General features: G+C 41.8%; 1 protein-coding gene across 2 annotated transcripts in view; it reads right to left on the minus strand.

Moving 5' to 3' along the window:
- CHMP3 (charged multivesicular body protein 3) overlaps positions 1-17368 on the minus strand; it is a 39425-nt gene that overhangs the window by 1468 nt on the left and 20589 nt on the right. For both annotated transcript variants that reach the window (XM_014530178.1, XM_014530188.1), the window contains 3 exons: positions 14619-14798; positions 4633-4754; positions 3224-3338 (listed from right to left, as the gene is read on the minus strand). In XM_014530178.1, the coding sequence (XP_014385664.1) occupies positions 3224-3338; positions 4633-4754; positions 14619-14798 (417 nt within the window). The remainder of the gene's footprint in view (positions 1-3223; positions 3339-4632; positions 4755-14618; positions 14799-17368) is intronic.

Below are 17368 nucleotides of genomic sequence, written 5' to 3' on the forward strand. Positions count from 1 at the left end.
TTATCAAACATAAAACTCAGAAAATCCAGAAGTAAAAATAAAGATTAAAAACTCAACTTCTGATCAAGATGGCAGAGAAGATGCTGTACTCGCCTCCTCCCACAATCACATCAAAACTACAAGTGAATTATAGAACCATCACTGAGAACCCCCTGAAGACTAGCTGAACAGAATTCACACCCAGCTGAACTGATGTGAAATGGGCGGATCTCACAAGCACGGTGTGGCAATTAAGAAACGGAGGGAACCGCTAGCCAGTGTGGCTCAGAGGTTGAGCGTCGACCCATGCACCAAGAGGTGACCGGTTTGATTCTCAGTCAGGGCACATGCCCAGGTTGCAGGCTTAATCCCCAGTGTGGAGCTTGCAAGAGGCAGCTGCTGACTGATGTTGATGTTTCTCTCTCATCGATGTTTCTATCCCTCTCTCTCTCTCAAAACATATTTTTAAAAAAGAAAAGAAATGGGAGGGATATCTCTGCTGCAGAGGTCCCCCTGGAGAGTGAGGGATCTCAGCCACAAAGCAGACTTTCCAGTGCTGGGAAGGGAAGTGCCCATAATATCTGGCTGTGAAGATCAGCAGGGGTTGCTTCTGAGAAACACAAAGGGCCACTAGAGACTGAGGTGCTGATTGTGTGGGGCCCACACAGACTCACTCGTTCACAAACTCACTGGCTCTAAGTTCCAGCACAGGGGCAGTGGCTGGGAAAGCGTCAGGGGCATATGGGGAGGAGGGGCATGTGGGAAGGAACTAAACTGACTCATTTCAGGGAAAGAGCTGGAGGGATAGGGGAGAAGGCAACTCTCCCCAGGGGTCGAAGTACTGGAAGGTATCAAATTTGTTCTCTCGTTTAAATTGAATAACACCGCTCACCCTGCCTTGGTGATACCAAAACCCTGCTCCACCCAAGTCCCTTGCCTGGCCTGAGCCCCTTCCAGCAGCTCTTTCACACAAGCAGCCCACCTCAGCTCTATTTACAGACTTTCCCCTAAATCTGCACACCTCACATGAGTAGTGGGCGCCGCAGACTTGCACTGCAGACTTTTTCAAAGGTCCACAAACCCCACACATGTGATGGCTGGCTCAGCATGCATTGTATCCTAAGACCAGCACAAGTGGTAAGAGTCTCCACATACACTGTAACTCCTATCAGGTGGCCCCAAGCCTGACATAAGTGGAGCCAGTTGTGGCCTATCGAGTAGCTCCAACTAAGCAGCCATAGCCAGGCAGGCACTTCAACAAAGAGATAGAAAACAGAAAAAAGGATATAGATTGAAAATATATTTAAAAAGTCAATAAAAAAATTAAAAAAATAAATAAATAAAAAGTCAGAACTGAAAAATACAATAACTGAAACGAATATACTAGAGGGAATCTACAGCAGATTAGATGAAGCAGAGAAAGAATATACTAGTGAGAATCTACAGCAGATTAGATGAAGCAGAGGATCAAATCAGTGATCTGGAAGACAAGGCAATATATGCTGCCAACAGAGACCCACTTTAGATGGAAAGACACAGACTGCAAATAAAGAGATGGAAAAAGGTATTTCATGTAAATTTAAAAAAAGCTGGGGGTAGCAAGACTTATATCAGACAAAGTAAGACTTTAAAACCAAGGCTATCATAAAAGACAAAGAGGTCATTTCACATACAATAGGCGAGATATGGAAGCCACCTAAGTGTCCATCAACACATGACTGGATAAAGAAGATGTGGTACATATATACAATCGCCATAAAAAAGAATGAAATCTTACTATTCACAACAACATGGATGGACCTGGAGGGTATTATACTAAGTGAAATAAGTCATACAGAGAAAGACAAATACTACATGATTCCATTTATGTGTGGAATGTAAAAAACAAAGTACATGAACAAACAAAACAGAAACAAACTCATAGATATAGATGGGAGAAGGGTTGGGCAGATAGGTGAAAGTCATTATAAAGTACAAACTACCAGTTATAAAAATAGTCACAGGAATATAAAGTACAGCATAGGGAATATAGTTAATAATATATATGTGCCCTGGCCGGGTAGCTTAGTTAGTTAGTGAATCATCCCAATACACCAAGATTATGGGTTTGATCCCTAATCAGGACACATACAAGAATTAATCAATGAATGCCTAAATAGATGGAACAACAAATCAATGTTTCTCTTTCTCCTTTCCTCTCTAACAATATCAATAAGTGAAATTTTAAAAAATGTATATATGTACGTATTGTGTCAGATGGGTACTAGACTTATCAGGGTAATCACTTCAAAAGGATATAATTGTCTAATCACTATGTTGTATACCTGAAACTAATATAATATTGTATGTCAACTGTAAGTGAAAAATAACTTTAAAAAAGAACAGGGAAAAAATCCAAATAAACCTCATTAACCATCACTCAGAGATAACTACTATTTTTCTATAGATGTGACTTTTACATAGAAATGTGTATTTCCATAGGCTTTTTTCACATAATACATGGAGAACATATTTACATGTCACTAATATATTTATTTCTACATTACCTATCACAACTATAATGTATTCCATTAAAACATATATAACATACTTGCCCTAGCCGGTTTGGCTCAGTGGATAGAGCGTCAGCCTGCGGACTCAAGGGTCCCAGGTTCAATTCCGGTCAAGGGCATGTGCCTTGGTTGCGGGCACATCCCCAGTGGGGAGTGTACAGGAGGCAGCTGATCGATGTTTCTCTCTCATCGATGTTTCTAATCTCTATCCCTCTCCCTTCCTCTCTGTAAAAAATCAATAATATATTTAAAAAAACCAAACACATATATAACATACTTGACTTAACCAATATTCTGTTATTAGGCATTTAACTTTAGAACTTTTTAATATTATAAACAAGACTACTACAGATATCCTTGAGTTAAATCATTCAGCCATCTTTAATTACTAGAGTAAACTACCAGAAGTCAATCTTCTAGGTCAAGGGCTTTTGATAGCTATTGCCAGATTACTTTCCAGAAATTCTATACCAATTCAAACTCCCAAATGCAGTTTGTGACACCAATTTCTGTGTCTTAAAAAAGATGTTTATAGATAATGTACTTATTTTTCAAGAAATAACTTGCACAATCTAAAATTAAAAATGTAGAAGTAAGGAAGTTATAGCCTAAAGAAAAAGCTATTAGCTAATTTAGTGAATGCAGGAAGAATGGCCATAAAAGGTGAGAAGGGATGAATGTCAGGGTCATACCTGCTGTAATTTCAAACAGAATTTTGTCAATTTCCATTTCTGCTTCTTCTTCCATTTCTTCCTGGTCTTCCATGCTTTCAAAAGTGTCCTCCAACATCTCTTCTATGATCCCTGCCTAAACACAGAATAAACCAGGTCACTTCCAACAGTTAAATCTGTTCTCAAAAGATACCTTTAAGGGCGAGTGCCCAGTGAACTTCAGTGTCTCCCAGGCCAGTCCACCCTTTTGAGGGCTAACACACAAGACTGTTGGCCACAGGAAACCCTGGATGCTGCCCTCTCTGCCGAAAGGCAAAGGGCGAAAAGGAACCTCTTCTCCAAATTTAGCACTAAGCTTGGAGGTGGGCCTCTCACTGCTATCGGCAGAGCTTCACGAAGCACCCCACACTACAACGGCGGCGCTTGGGGAACAACTTGCAGACAGATGCCTGAGTGTTCCAACCTGTCTTGGCAAGCACCTGTACAAGGCACTTCCTACACCACTTCCTCTGAGGCAGCTCAGGTGGTAAGGTCAGACAAGCCCAGATCTGCCACTTACTACCAACATTACTTGTAAGATACTTGGCAACTTCAAGATTCAGGTTCCTCCTGTGTAAACGGGGATAAAACACCTACCTCACAGGGTCGCTGGGTGGGCTTGAGAGGACAGAATGTGGGATGCACCAATGGCTGGCAGAGGGCTCAGTAACAACACCCTCCTGAGCCCTGTCCAGCAGCAAGGTCCTTGCAAGGCCCCAGTCCTGGGATGGCAGGTGTTCACTGCTTTCTCTTTGGCTTTCAGCCTCTCCTTCTCTAGTCTAACGGGCACCAGCCAACCACAGCCCTCAGATTCCAATCAGTGCACTCTCTGCTTTTGTAAATAAAGTTTTACTGGAACACAGTAACTCTCAGTTGTTTACATATTATGTATGGCTGCTTTTACACTACAAAGCAGTGTTGAGTAGTTGTAACAAAGATACATGGCCCACAAAATAGAAATTACATTTAATATCTGGCCCTTCACAGAAAAAAAATTACCAAAAGTTTGCTGGCGAGGGAGGGAGAACGACCCCCCATGCCAGCTTCTCTAACATTCCCCTGGAGCAGACGGAGGAACCTGGGCTCTTCTTGTCTCTGTACTCCTGTCGGAGCTTGTAAACCCCAGCTTCCCGAATCCAAAACACTCGTTCCCTGGATCCCAACCTCCCCTGAGGTCTGGGTACACTTTCACTTCCTCTAAGGGGCACTCTGGCAACCTGACCCAGCCTCTGCCATGCTCAGCTCAGGTGGTTTCAACCGATATTAACTGCTGTTCCTCTGTCCTCCGTGTCTGGCCACAGTGGTCCGCCCATTCCTGCCCAACCCAGCCCAAGCCTCTGCCACCTGCTGAGCCTGACACTTCGCAGGATGCAGGGTTAGCCCCAGGTCACCTTCATCATCTCTTTGGACAGCTCCCGCATGGTGGCCTGGATTTCTGGGATCTTCACGAGAGTCTGCATGGCCTTCATCACTTCTGTGCTCTTCTGCAAGGAACCAGCCACTCGCAAAACCGCTGGAAGAGAAGGACTACTCAATAGAAGGGACCACAGGATGAAAAAAAGAGAGTAAAATGACAAGCCATTCTAAGAAAAGGAAACAGTAGTATGTGAATTTCCAAAGCCATTAATGTATCTGCAGAATACACGACTGCACAAGGAACTGACTTTCCTAAACTGTGTGCTACTTTGCTAACACTGAGCATGCACATCAACTGGCCAGTGCGGAGAGGGACCCGAAGGCCTGCGGCTGACCTTAAGGAAGGAAGCCGGCCAGGAATGACCACGGCATCCAGGTGAGTCACACATGTGAGGAACAGCTCTGGACCTGGCCAGGGTCACACTGGAAAACAAGGCTTTAGGCTACCCACGTAGTGCTCTTTACAAACCAGCATGTGGACTACAGCTGCTCTGTGAGGAACCTGCTGCTGGATGTCAGGAAAATGAGAGAAATCAGGATAAGAGACAGTGAGTTTATGTGCGTGTCAACGTAGGATGGTTACAGTTCCTTGCTAGGGAAAAACTGTCTGTATTCTGAGATCATATGCATATCTATATATCACATACCAATTCTTTTTTATCCATTCACCTACTGATACCTAGATTGCTAATGATGTCCCAGTCACAGCCGTTCAACAGGCTGCGCGCACATTGGAGCTGGTGGGTGGGGACGGGGGCGGGGACTTGCGCCACTGGGACATGAGGCTGCCGCCCCCCGCCCCCCAGGCCCACTGCGCTGCCCAGCCCAGATGGGGGTGTCAGGACAGGGGCTTTATACATTCTAGGATGTTTAGCAGCATCCCTGGCTTCTACCCACAAAATGCCAATAGCAACATTCCTCTTTCCCCAGTTGTGACAACCAAAAATGTCTCAAATCTGCCAAATGTCCCCTGAAGGGCAAACCTGCCGCCCGCTGGGAATCACTGACTAAGCCAGAAAAGCTACTGCAATTGGAATTAAAGTTACAGCAAGCCTACATAACTTTTAATATTTTTGGATTCTTTTTTCTTTTTGTTTTTCCGGTTGGGTGTTTTTTGCTTCTTCGTATTTCAAATCTTTGACTTGATTCTTGCGATCCTCTAGTCCAGGGGTCCTCAAACTACAGCTGGGAGGCCACATGCAAATAAAAATATTGTATTTGTTCCCGTTTTGTTTTTTTACTTCAAAATAAGATATGTGCAGTGTGCATAGGAATTTGTTCATAGTTTTTTTTTAAACTATAGTCCGGCCCTCCAACGGTCTGAGGGACAGTGAACTGGCCCCCTGTTTAAAAAGTTTGAGGACCCCTCCTCTAAAAGGACAGTGATGTCAGTGACGCACAAGCCTACAACTGTGAGGTAAATTCAAGAAGAGAAGTCAGTACCGGCCGGTGTGGCTCAGTGGTTGAGCATTGACCTATGAACGAGGAGGTGAGGGTTCGATTCCTGGTCAGGGCACAGGTTGAGGGCCCAGGTTGAGGGCTGGATCCCCAGTATAGAGGGCGTGCAGGAGGCAGCTGATCAGATTCTCTTTCGTCATTGATGTTTCTCTCCCTCTCCCTTCCTCTCTGAAATCAATAAAATATATTTAAAAAAGAAGAGAAGCTGGGCCCTTGCACACATCCGGACCCTGCCCCTCCCTCGCAGGGGGCTAGGTGTCCTATAGGGCCCAGTGGCTCAGCCTCCCCAATTACCTGAAGTGGACACTCTTGGTGCACCCCTCTGTGGGCTTTGTGCACAGTCTTGTTGTAATTAAGCTCTGATTGTTGTAGGTATCACTGGGAGGAATTGCCCTCCAGGCCAATTGGCTGTGAGAATTAGCTGTGTCTGCGGTGGGAGAACTTCTGTGCTGGAGACTCCCTTCTGGGGCAAGACTTGCTTCAGTGGGGCTTTGGTGCTCACTGAGTCTGCCCCCTGAGTGTGTCCCTTATGGATCTGAGGAGTTGTAATCTGGATGGTCCCCCTCTGCCCACTGGGTACACTGGCACTTGGATCTCTAAGGAGGTGCTAATTTAGCCTCTGCCTGAGGCTACCCAGCAGGAGCTATGGAGAGATCTGCAGATTCCTCTTATTTGTTTGGGATTTGGAGGTGCCCAGATGAGGTCCAGCTGTGAAGCAATGCAAGCTGCTGTGGGGCCTTGGGCCTTCTTTTGGATGTTCTGGGTCTCTCTGATCCAGCTGCAGTTTGTTAGGTAATTTTAGATTGCAAAGGGCCAGGCCATTCATATGCAAAAGCCTCTGCACACAGCTTGGGTGGGGCTGGGTCTCAGGGAATCAACAGGGCGGAGCAAACAGCTATAGCTGATCCTCAGTCCTGCCCTAAGAGGTCCCTGGTCTCAGTGTCCTGTGGTAAAAAAAAAAAAGGCCGCCCTCGATTTCTGCCCGCCAGACAGTCCAGTTTCTCTCTGTATGAGTCTGGGTCCCCAGAGACTGGCCCGGAACTGGAGTTCAGAGCAGTCAGGAGCTTGTGCCTCCCTCCCGAATGAAAAAGACAGCCGCGTCCTCAGTTGCCAGCCCTTTCGGCTCGCGCCTCTGTACCTCTGCACTTTACTTCCACACTTCCTCTGAGTCTCAGTGTGCTTTTCTCTTTCCTTCTAGTTGTAGAATTTCCACTCAGCCAGCCTTCCTGTGGTTCTGGATGATGTCCGTTTGTCTTTTAGCTGTATTTTTGAAGTGGTTGTGCAAGGGAGCAATTTCAGGTGTTTATCTATGCCGCCATATTTGTCCTTTTGTGACAGGTGTATTTCACTTCACATAATGCCTTCAAGGTGTAGCCATTTGTAATGTGTGTTAAAGATGAAGAATATTCCATTTTATGTATAAACCACATTTTATCTCTTCATCCTTCAGTGGACACTCAGGCTGCCTTTACCTTTTGCCCATTGTGAATACGCTACTAGGAACATGGGTGCACAATTACCTGTCTGAATCCCTGCTTTCAATCCTTTTGAGTGGACACCCAGCAGTGGAATTGCCAGATGATATGGTAATTCTATTTCCTGCCCCACCTTTGAACCTCTCTCTTCACTTTCTCCTCTCAATCAAAACACACTCATCATCTGTCTTATTCTGTGGGAAGCTGCTGTCAGAAAGCTTCACCTGGAAAGCATCTGATCATGACAACGTATTCATAGCTGACAAGGCTTAGCATATCACCCTGCCAGGGACATCTGCATTTTAACAACTGCATTTTAGGAAAAGGAATGACTGCATCAAATGGTGGGTTTTCAAAGCAGCAACAGGCCTGGGGGGAGAGGGGAGGGCACATCTGAAGTAAGACGGCTCAGGAACTCTCATTACACCATTTTTGGTTTCCTCCTTTCTCACTCCCTAAATGTAGACTCCTCCCTCCTGCCTGTCCCAAGTCCTATCCTCACGTACCTTCTCTGCTGTATTTAATTTATCAACAAGCAACACCCTATTATAAACCCTCTCAATTCTCTCCCTGGGGTTCCTCTCACCAGGCAGCGCACTGGTGCTGGGGAAGCCAGGTGATCCTCATCCAGCGATCTGAACAGCCCAACCGAATCTCCTTTCCTCCCAGGCCTCTCCCTCTTCCTAGGTTTCCAGTGTCTTAATGGCCCTGCAGTCTTTCCACGTTCAAGAGTTTGGCACATCTCCGGCTTGTTTACACCTTCACCAAGTCCCGTCTACCCTGCATGCAGAACGGTTCCTCCTCTCGCCCCCTCTTCCACGCCAGCCCAGTGGACTGACTACTCAGGCTCTGCCCACTACCTCCCAGGTCCCACTGCCCCACTTGCTGCCTCTGCAGTCTGTGCTTAATGTGCCAAGGCTCTCCGCCGCCTAGGAAATGAAATGACAATTCCTCAGCTTAACTCTCAGCTTGACTTCAAATTACCTTTGCAGCGTTACCTCCCACTGCTCCCCTTAATGCACTCTCATCAAACTGAATCAAGTGCTGTTGGCTGAACACAGCTTGAAATACTTCACCTGCACCCTAGTTCCTCTACTCAGCTGCCTCCCTGATTCTCCCCCAAATACTTTTCCCCTGAACTCCCACTGCACTTTATCTGCTCCGTAGCCACAGCGCATCTCAATTTGAATGTGTCTCTAAGAGCTCTTATTTTTAGTAGCTATAAAAACTGCCTTCTTACCCTAGCCGGTTTGGCTCAGTGGATAGATCGTGGGCCCACAGACTGAAGGGTTCCAGGTTTTTCTCCGGCCAAAGGCACGTACCTGGGTTGCAGACTCGATCCCCAGCCCTGGTCAGGGTGCATGAGGAAGGCAACCAATCGACGTGTCTCTCTCACACTGATGTTTCTCTCTCTGTCTCTTCCCCTCCCTTCCACTCTCTCTAAAAATCCATGGGAAAATATCCTTGAGTGAAGATTAACAAAAAATAAAAAACACCAAAAAAAACCCCCCTGTCTTCTTTACTTCCCTGCTCATCCTTACTGGCCATCAACTTGAGAGTTGGGGTATCCAACCTCCCAGACCTTCCTTCAGAGCGGAGTACACTATTGTTTTTGCCCCATGACCATTACACATACTGACACTCTAGTTGGAACATCCCACCAACACATACACTTAATTGCTCCTCCTCCTTCAGGTTACATCCGTGCCTTAAGGAGCCACCTTTAACTGCATTTCCCTTTTACAGTCTCCTAGTGCTTAACACAATTATAAATATGCATGTATTTTATTACTTTATTAAACTTATTCAATTATTTGCTTTTCACCCCATACCTAGAGGGCAACACTGTGCCTGTAATGTTCACTATTTTATCTCCAGTGCCCAGCAATATATATGGCACATAATAGGGGCTAAAAGAATGTATTTATTAAATTTATTAAAACATTATGCTCTTTGTAGCTTAGTCCATTTGCTGAAGAGACTGGAGAAGGTTCTCATGAAGCTTACACTTAATCCAACCTCCTCCATTTCCCCTCTCTGCCTCCCTCTCTCTTCTTAAAAAAAAAATATACATTTTTATTGATTTCAGAGAGGAAGGGAGAGAGAGATAAAAACATCAATGATGCTAGAGAAGAATTAACCGGCTGCTTCCTGCACGCCCCCACTGGGGATCGAGCCCACAACCTGGGCATGTGCCCTGATCGAAAATCGAACTGTGACCTCCTGGTTCATAGGTCAACGCTCAACCACTGGGCTATGCCAGCTGGGTTCTCTTTCTTTCTTAAAAAGGGAGAGAGAGAGAGGGAAGAAGCAGCTCTGAGAACCAATGCAAGGAACAAAAAATAATTTATTAAAGAAAACTGTCAAAAGTGAGGGACAATACTGCATTCATGAAATAAAAATAGAATTTTTTTAAGGGGACTATTACAGAATTCTTTCCTGTAAATAAAAATTAAGCTAGCCCAAACAAAAAATTCAATAGAATAAATGGAATATAAAGTTGAGGAAATTTCTCAGAAAGTAGAAAACAAAGACTAAATTGATAACAATGATAATAACATTTAAACCTACAACATGTAGCAATTACCATGTGCCAGGCACTAAATTAAGCCTCACACTACCCTATGAGCAAGGTACTATTATTATTCTCAAAACAGAAAATAGGAAACCTAACAAATTAAAGGACCAATCTAGGAAATTTAACAACTGACTAAAATTTTTTGCTTTCATTAACCGCCTCCCCCTGGCCCACAACAAACAGAAAAATGCAGTGCGTGGAAAAGAAATGATCACAAATCCCACAACTGAAAGAACAAGGAACAGAAGGGGTAGAACCCTTGTCTTTTAAAAATCTAAGTGCAAACATTTACAACTGAAATTATATGATGTCTTGGATTCCTAGAGGAGAACATAGGGAGTAGGTGGGGATACAGATGAAGTAAGACCAGCCAAGATTTTGTATGGGCATATTAATTTTGATATACTCATTAAGACATGAGTGGAGATGCCGACTATACATTTAGTGATGAAGTCAGGCTGAAGACAAAACTTCAAATATCAACAACATTTAAAGGCATGAGGCTAGATGAGATCATGAGGTTAGAAGATGGAAGGGAGCAGAGGGCCAAACAGAGCCTTATAGCACTTTAACATTTATAGATTAAAGAGCAGATATTTTACTTTTAAGTTGTGATAGAACCACAGGGTAATATATGTTTTAAAAAACATTACATATTGTTAGGAATGTATATTTAAAGGATAACAAGCTCTTGACTTGTGCAGTACCTGAGAAAGCTTTTGTCATGTTTACCACTGAAAGTACATGCTATGGGAGGAAAGATTTTTTTTTCACGTAAATTAATGGTGATCTGTGAGTTATAATTGCTTGAAAAGATTTTTCGGAATCAGTACACAGGGAGAAAAGGTGACAGAAGAGAGTGATCAAGTTCACTAGTTCCCACAGATGTTAAACAAGATAATACTTCTTAAAGCAGCGGTTCTCAACTTGTGGGTCTCGACCCCTTTGGGGGTCAAACGACCCTTTCACAGGACAGGGGTTGCCTAAGACCATCGGAAAACACATATATAATTACATATTGTTTTTGTGATTCATCACTATGCTTTAATTATGTTCAATTTGTAACAATGAAAATATATCCTGCATATCAGATATTTACATTATGATTCATAACAGTAGCAAAATTACAGTTATGAAGCAGCAACGAAAATAATTTTATGGTTGGGGGTCACCACAACATGAGGAACTGTATTAAAGGGTCACGGCATTAGGAAGGTTGAGAACCACTGTCTTAAAGCTTAAAAAGTTGGACTATGCCCTGACCGGTTTGGCTCAGTGGATAGAGCGTCGGCCTGCGGACTGAAGGGTCCCGGGTTCGATTCCGGTCAAGGGCGTGTGCCTTGGCTGCGGGCACATCCCCAGTGGGGGGCGTGCAGGAGGCAGCTGACTGATGTTTCTCGCTCATCGATGTTTCTGACTCTCTGTCCCTCTCCCTTCCTCTCTGTGAGAAATCAATAAAATATTTTTTTAAAAAAAAAGGTCGGACTATAAAAAGATATGGAAAAAAGAACTCTCATCTGCTGCTGGTGGAAATATATATTAGTAAAACCTCTGTAGAGAGTAATTTTGCAATTCTAGAATAACTTAAATCCAGCTATTCCACTCTGCGTATATAACTGTCCTAAAGAAACCACCTGACGTGTGCAAGAGTGAAAAGACATTCACAGCAGCACTGTTAGTAACAGCAAAAACTGGAAATAGCCTAAATGCTCATCAATGGGGGAAACAAAAATAAAATATGATACACCCATATAATGGAATACCATCCACTAGTTAAAGTACGTATTTATCATTGAGTATATTTCAAAAGTACAACAATACATGGTACAAAGATACCGAATGGTGTATATAGTATAATACCATTTATACAAGTTTTAAGATTCATGATACTGGTTTCCTCTAGGGAGGTTGAGAGAGAAGGGAATAGAATTGGAAAGGTATATTAAAGGAGCTTCACGTTTAGTAATAATGTTTTATAATATAAAAACTGAGGCAAATATAACAAAATATCAAATTTTATTGGTTCTAGGCAATAGGTACATAGTATCTACTATATTATCCTGTATACTTTTACTTTGCAATTGGGGAAAAAAAGAGACTATGCATACAGTGCTGAATTCCTAGGTGGGGTAGGGGAGAGAAGGCACAATAAGCAAAATGTTTTCTGATATTGATTCAGTAACAAAAATAATGAAAAATTTTAAAATAAGTTTCTCACCCTAACGGGTTTGGCTCAGTGGATAGAGCGTCCGCCTGCGGACTCAAGGGTCCCAGGTTCGATTCCGGTCAAGGGCATGTACCTTGGTTTCGGGCACATCCCTAGTAGGGAATGTGCAGGAGGCAGCTGATCGATGTCTCTCTCTCTCATCAATGTTTCTAACTCTCTATCCCTCTCCCTTCCTCTCTGTAAAATAAGTTTCTCATGGTCAACTGAACATGCATCTTTTCAGCATGTTGCATAAAAATAGGGAATATAAAAATAGGGAATAAACATGAAACGTTCAAAGCTGGCTGTAAAAGGCAAGAATATTTTACTTGAGCTTTCAAAATGACAGATAAGCCCAACCTGTGTGGCTCAGTGGTGAGCACTGACCTATAAACCAGGAGGTCACAGTTCAATTCCTGGCCAGGGTACATGCCTAGTTTATGGGCTCAATCCCCAATAAGGGGTTGTAGGAGGCAGCCAATCGATGATTCTCTCTCATCACTGATTGATGTTTCTATCTCTCTCTCCCTCTCCCTTCCTCTCTGAAATCAATAAAAATATATATTTTTTAAAATGACATAAGATTAAACTATTTCTTCATGGTACTGAACACTTGGTTTGTTCAAAGGCATAGAGATAAGTGATATAGCCAGTATTGAACGTGCCTAAATACATTACTCTAGGGCTGAAATAACAGTTTTTAAAAGTTAAAAAGATGTGGCCCTGGCTGGTTTGGCTCAGTGGATAGAGCGTTGGCCTGCGGACTCAAGGGTCTCTGGTTCGATTCCGGTCAAGGGCATGTACGTTGGTTGCGGGCACATACCCAGTAGGGAGTGTGCAGGAGGCAGCTGATCGATGTTTCTCTCTCATCGATGTTTCTAACTCTCTATCCCTCTCCCTTCCTCTCTGTAAAAAATCAATAAAATATATTTAAAAAAAGAAAAAGAAAAAAAGAATGGTGCCTAGCTAAAAATGAGTGCTTAAATTCATCAGGGTAACACTAGCTGCTATAACAAATAGACCTACAATTATCCAATGGCTCAAACACAATAGACAGGAACACCTGGTAAACAGGAGCAACTTTTCTTTTCATGGCTTTGCAAGTATCTCGGTTAATGAGTTTCCGTAAAAAATCTAAAATATATTTAATAATAAAAAAAAAAGTTAAAAAGATGTGGTACAAAGAGTTTGTCATATTTTTACTCTTTCCCAACCCATGATTATTTTCGTCAGTATCTGGAGAAAGAAACTGATGGTGTAGTCATTACACATACTAGTATTTAAAAGCTACATCCAAGTGTTAAATTAAAACTGAACGTAAAGAAATACCTTCATAGCTAAATACAATCAAATAATGGATTAGGTACTAATTTGGAACCAGCCTTTAAAATGAAAATTCAATCTTCTAACTTTTGAGTGTGATGTGCTCAACAATGTAGTATCTGACAGAGAGTTGACAATACTCTTTAGTGAAAAATTTCTCCATAATTTCTGAGCCCATACTAAGTATAAATTTCTGACAGTCACTTGCTGACATTCTGAGCAACTATAGTTCTGCATTAGGATGTCTTCATTTAACAGAAATTAAGTAAGGACAGAAACCAACTGGATGCAAAGTTTAACTATGACTCAACTCTCAGGTCACTCTAGAACACTGTTCACATGAGGAAATACATTCTGACTTTTTAAAAAATATATCTTTATTGATTTCAGAGAGAAAGGGAAAGATAGACACATCAATGATGAGAGAAAATCACTGATTGGCTGCCTCCTGCACTTCCGCTACCAGGAGCTGAGCCCGAAACCCAAGCATGTGCCCTGACCAGGAATCGAACCGTGACCTCCTGGTTCATAGGTCGATGCTCAACCACTGAGCCACGTCAGCCAGGCACATTCTAACTTTTAAACAAAGCAGTTTTATGTGCAGACTGCCATTACTTCAACAACACTGGCAAAAAGAAAAGTAACAATAAAACTAATGATAGTAATATTTTGCATTTTATATAACACCCAAACTAAGACAATGATAAAAAAATAAAAATTAAAGCCCTGGCCAGGTGGCTCAGTTGGTTGGAGCGTCATCCCATGCACCAAAAGGTTGCAGGTTCAATTCCTGGTCGGGGTACATGCCTGGGTTGTGGGTTCAATCCCAGTTGTGGGGTATACAGGAGGAAACAAATAAATGTTTCTCTTTTTCTCGCTTCTTGTTTTGACTAGGTGGTGGTAAGGCAATGGCCTTCTTACCCAGCTGGTTCTTCATCCCCATGAGTACAGAGTTCATGTGAGCTCTGGATGCATAGAGCTTGCTTACAGCCTTCCTTGACCTGATCATTTCCTTGGCCAGGACCACACAGACGTCTTTCTGACCCTTCTTGGCAGCATCTTTCACAGATCGTTTCACTTTTTCTTCTTCTCTTTGAATATCTAAATTTAAAGCAAAACAACAAAAAATTAAGGGTAAACCCCTTAATTATTGGTTCTCAAATCTGTTCTTATTGTGACCTAAATATGTCTGTTAAATAGGAAAACAGTTAGGAGAATATAAACAAAAGTAAGCTAATTAATGTGATGGGTATTTGTTACTTCCAGATACAACATTAAAGTAATTTAAGAGTAAAAGTAAAAGTTGCCCGGCCAGTGTGGCTCAGTTGTTGAGTGTCAACCTATGAACCAGAGGTCATGGTTCAATTCCCAGTCAGGGCACATGCCCAGGTTGTGCGTTCAATCCCCAGTGTGGGGCATGCAGGAGGCAGCTGATCAATGATTCTCTCTCATCATTGATGTTTCCTTCTCTCCCTCTTCCTTCCTCTCTGAAATCAATAAAAACATATTTAAAAAAAAATTAAGTCTAGCAAATTTTTCATTTCAATTATTATTCCTTTAAGCTGCTGCATTTCTTTTTGGTTTCTTTTCATGTTTTCTATCATTTAGTGATATTCCCATTTTGTTCATACATACTTTTCTTAATTTTGTCCACATCTTACTTTATACCTCTTTAAGATGGCTGTGTTAAAGTCTTTGTTTAGTAAATCTGTCATCTAGTCTTTCTCAGGAACAATTTCTGCTGATTTACTTACTGTTGAATGGACAATACTTTAGGTTTCTTTGTATGCCTTGTGATTTTTTGCTGTTGTTGTTGAAAATGGGACATTTGAATCATCAAATTCTACCACTTCCCCAGAATTTGCTATTTTTAAAACTTTTATTGTCATAGGATATCTGTGTTGAGAATCAGCTTGAGGTGTACACTTAGACTTCTCAGGTCTTTTCAAAGTCTGCATCTTTCCCTGGGCATGCACAGTGACTTTCTTCTATATTCTTTTTATGTGGTTGCTTTGAATCTTAGTCCTGGATGTTAAAAATGTAAAATGGTACAGTCCTGTGGAAAACACTACAGTTTTTCAAAATTTAAATACAGAATTACTATTTGACCCATTTCTGGGGTATATACACAAAAGAATTTAAAGCAGGGACTCAAACAGATAATTGTACACTCATGTTCATAACAGCATATTCACAACAGCCAAAAGGTAGAAATAACCCAGATGTCCATTGATAGATCAATAAACAAAATGAAGTACATACATATAATAGAATATTATTCAGTTTTTAAAAGGAAATTCTGATATATGTTATTACATGGATGAATCTTAAAAGCATTATGGTAAATAAAATAACACAAATTCAAAGAAAAATATTGTTTGATTCCACTTTTATGAGGTAACATAACAGTCAAATTATAGAGACAGAAGGTAGAACAGTGATTACCAGGGAATGTGGGAGAGGGGGAAATGGAGAGTTACTGCTTAATGGTACAGAGTTCAGTATGGGATGAAAGATTAGTTCTGATCTTCCTAATGCCGCGACCCTTTAATACAGTTCCTCATGTTGTGGTGACCCCCAACCATAAAATTATTTTTGTTGCTACTTCATAACTGTAATTTTGCTATTGTTATGAATCGTAATGTAAATATCTGATATGCAGGATGTATTAGTGCTAATGGTTACACAGCAATGTGAATAGACTTAATGTTACTGAACTGTACACTTAATAGTTAAAATTGCCAATTTTATGTTATGTATATTTTACTGTAAGAAATAAATAAAGCAGCAACAAGAATATTATAATCCACTTATAAACAAATGCTTGTGTATAACTGCAACTATAGACAGACATATATCTGGAAGGGATGATCATCAACATGCTCTCTCTCAATGGTTCTCAACCTTCCTAATGCCGCGACCCTTAAGTACAGTTCTTCATGTTGTGGTGACCCCCAACCATAAAATTATTATTATTTTTTTTAAAAATATATTTTATTGATTTTTTTACAGAGAGGAAGGGAGAGAGATAGTTAGTTAGAAACATCAATGAGAGAGAAACATCGATCAGCTGCCTCCCGCACACCCCCTACTGGGGATGTGCCCGCAACCAAGGTTAGGCGCAGTGGTTCTCAACCTTCCTAATGCCGCGACCCTTTAATACAGTTCCTCATGTTGTGGTGACCCCCGGCCATAAAATTATTTTTGTTGCTACTTCATAACTGTAATTTTGCTACTGTTATGAATCGTAATGTAAATATCTGATATGCAGGATGTATTTTCAGCGACCCACAGGTTGAGAACCGCTGATAGGATTTCAGGGTGATTTTAACTTTCTTATTTATACTTTTCTGCCTCAATATGTATATTATTTCCTTTATAGTTGGTGGGGGGGTGCAGGCTGTGTTCATCTCAGAGAGGCAACATGAATGATCTAAATTGTGGTATGCCTTGGTATGGTTTTGTGTTGATCCTGTTTGAAGAATTGCTTGTATCTCTGTGTTTGCAGTATTCATCAGTTATCATTTTATCTGACTCTTCTCCTTCTGAGACTCAAATTACATGCTGGACCACTTGATATTGTTCCACAGGTTCATTCTTTTTAAAAAAAACTTTTTCCTCTCGCCTGGCCAGTGTAGCTCAATGGTTGAGCATCAACCTATGAACCAGGT

The sequence above is a fragment of the Myotis brandtii genome, unplaced genomic scaffold, assembly GCF_000412655.1.
Source record: "Myotis brandtii unplaced genomic scaffold, ASM41265v1 scaffold1172, whole genome shotgun sequence".
Taxonomy (NCBI): Eukaryota; Metazoa; Chordata; class Mammalia; order Chiroptera; family Vespertilionidae; genus Myotis; species Myotis brandtii.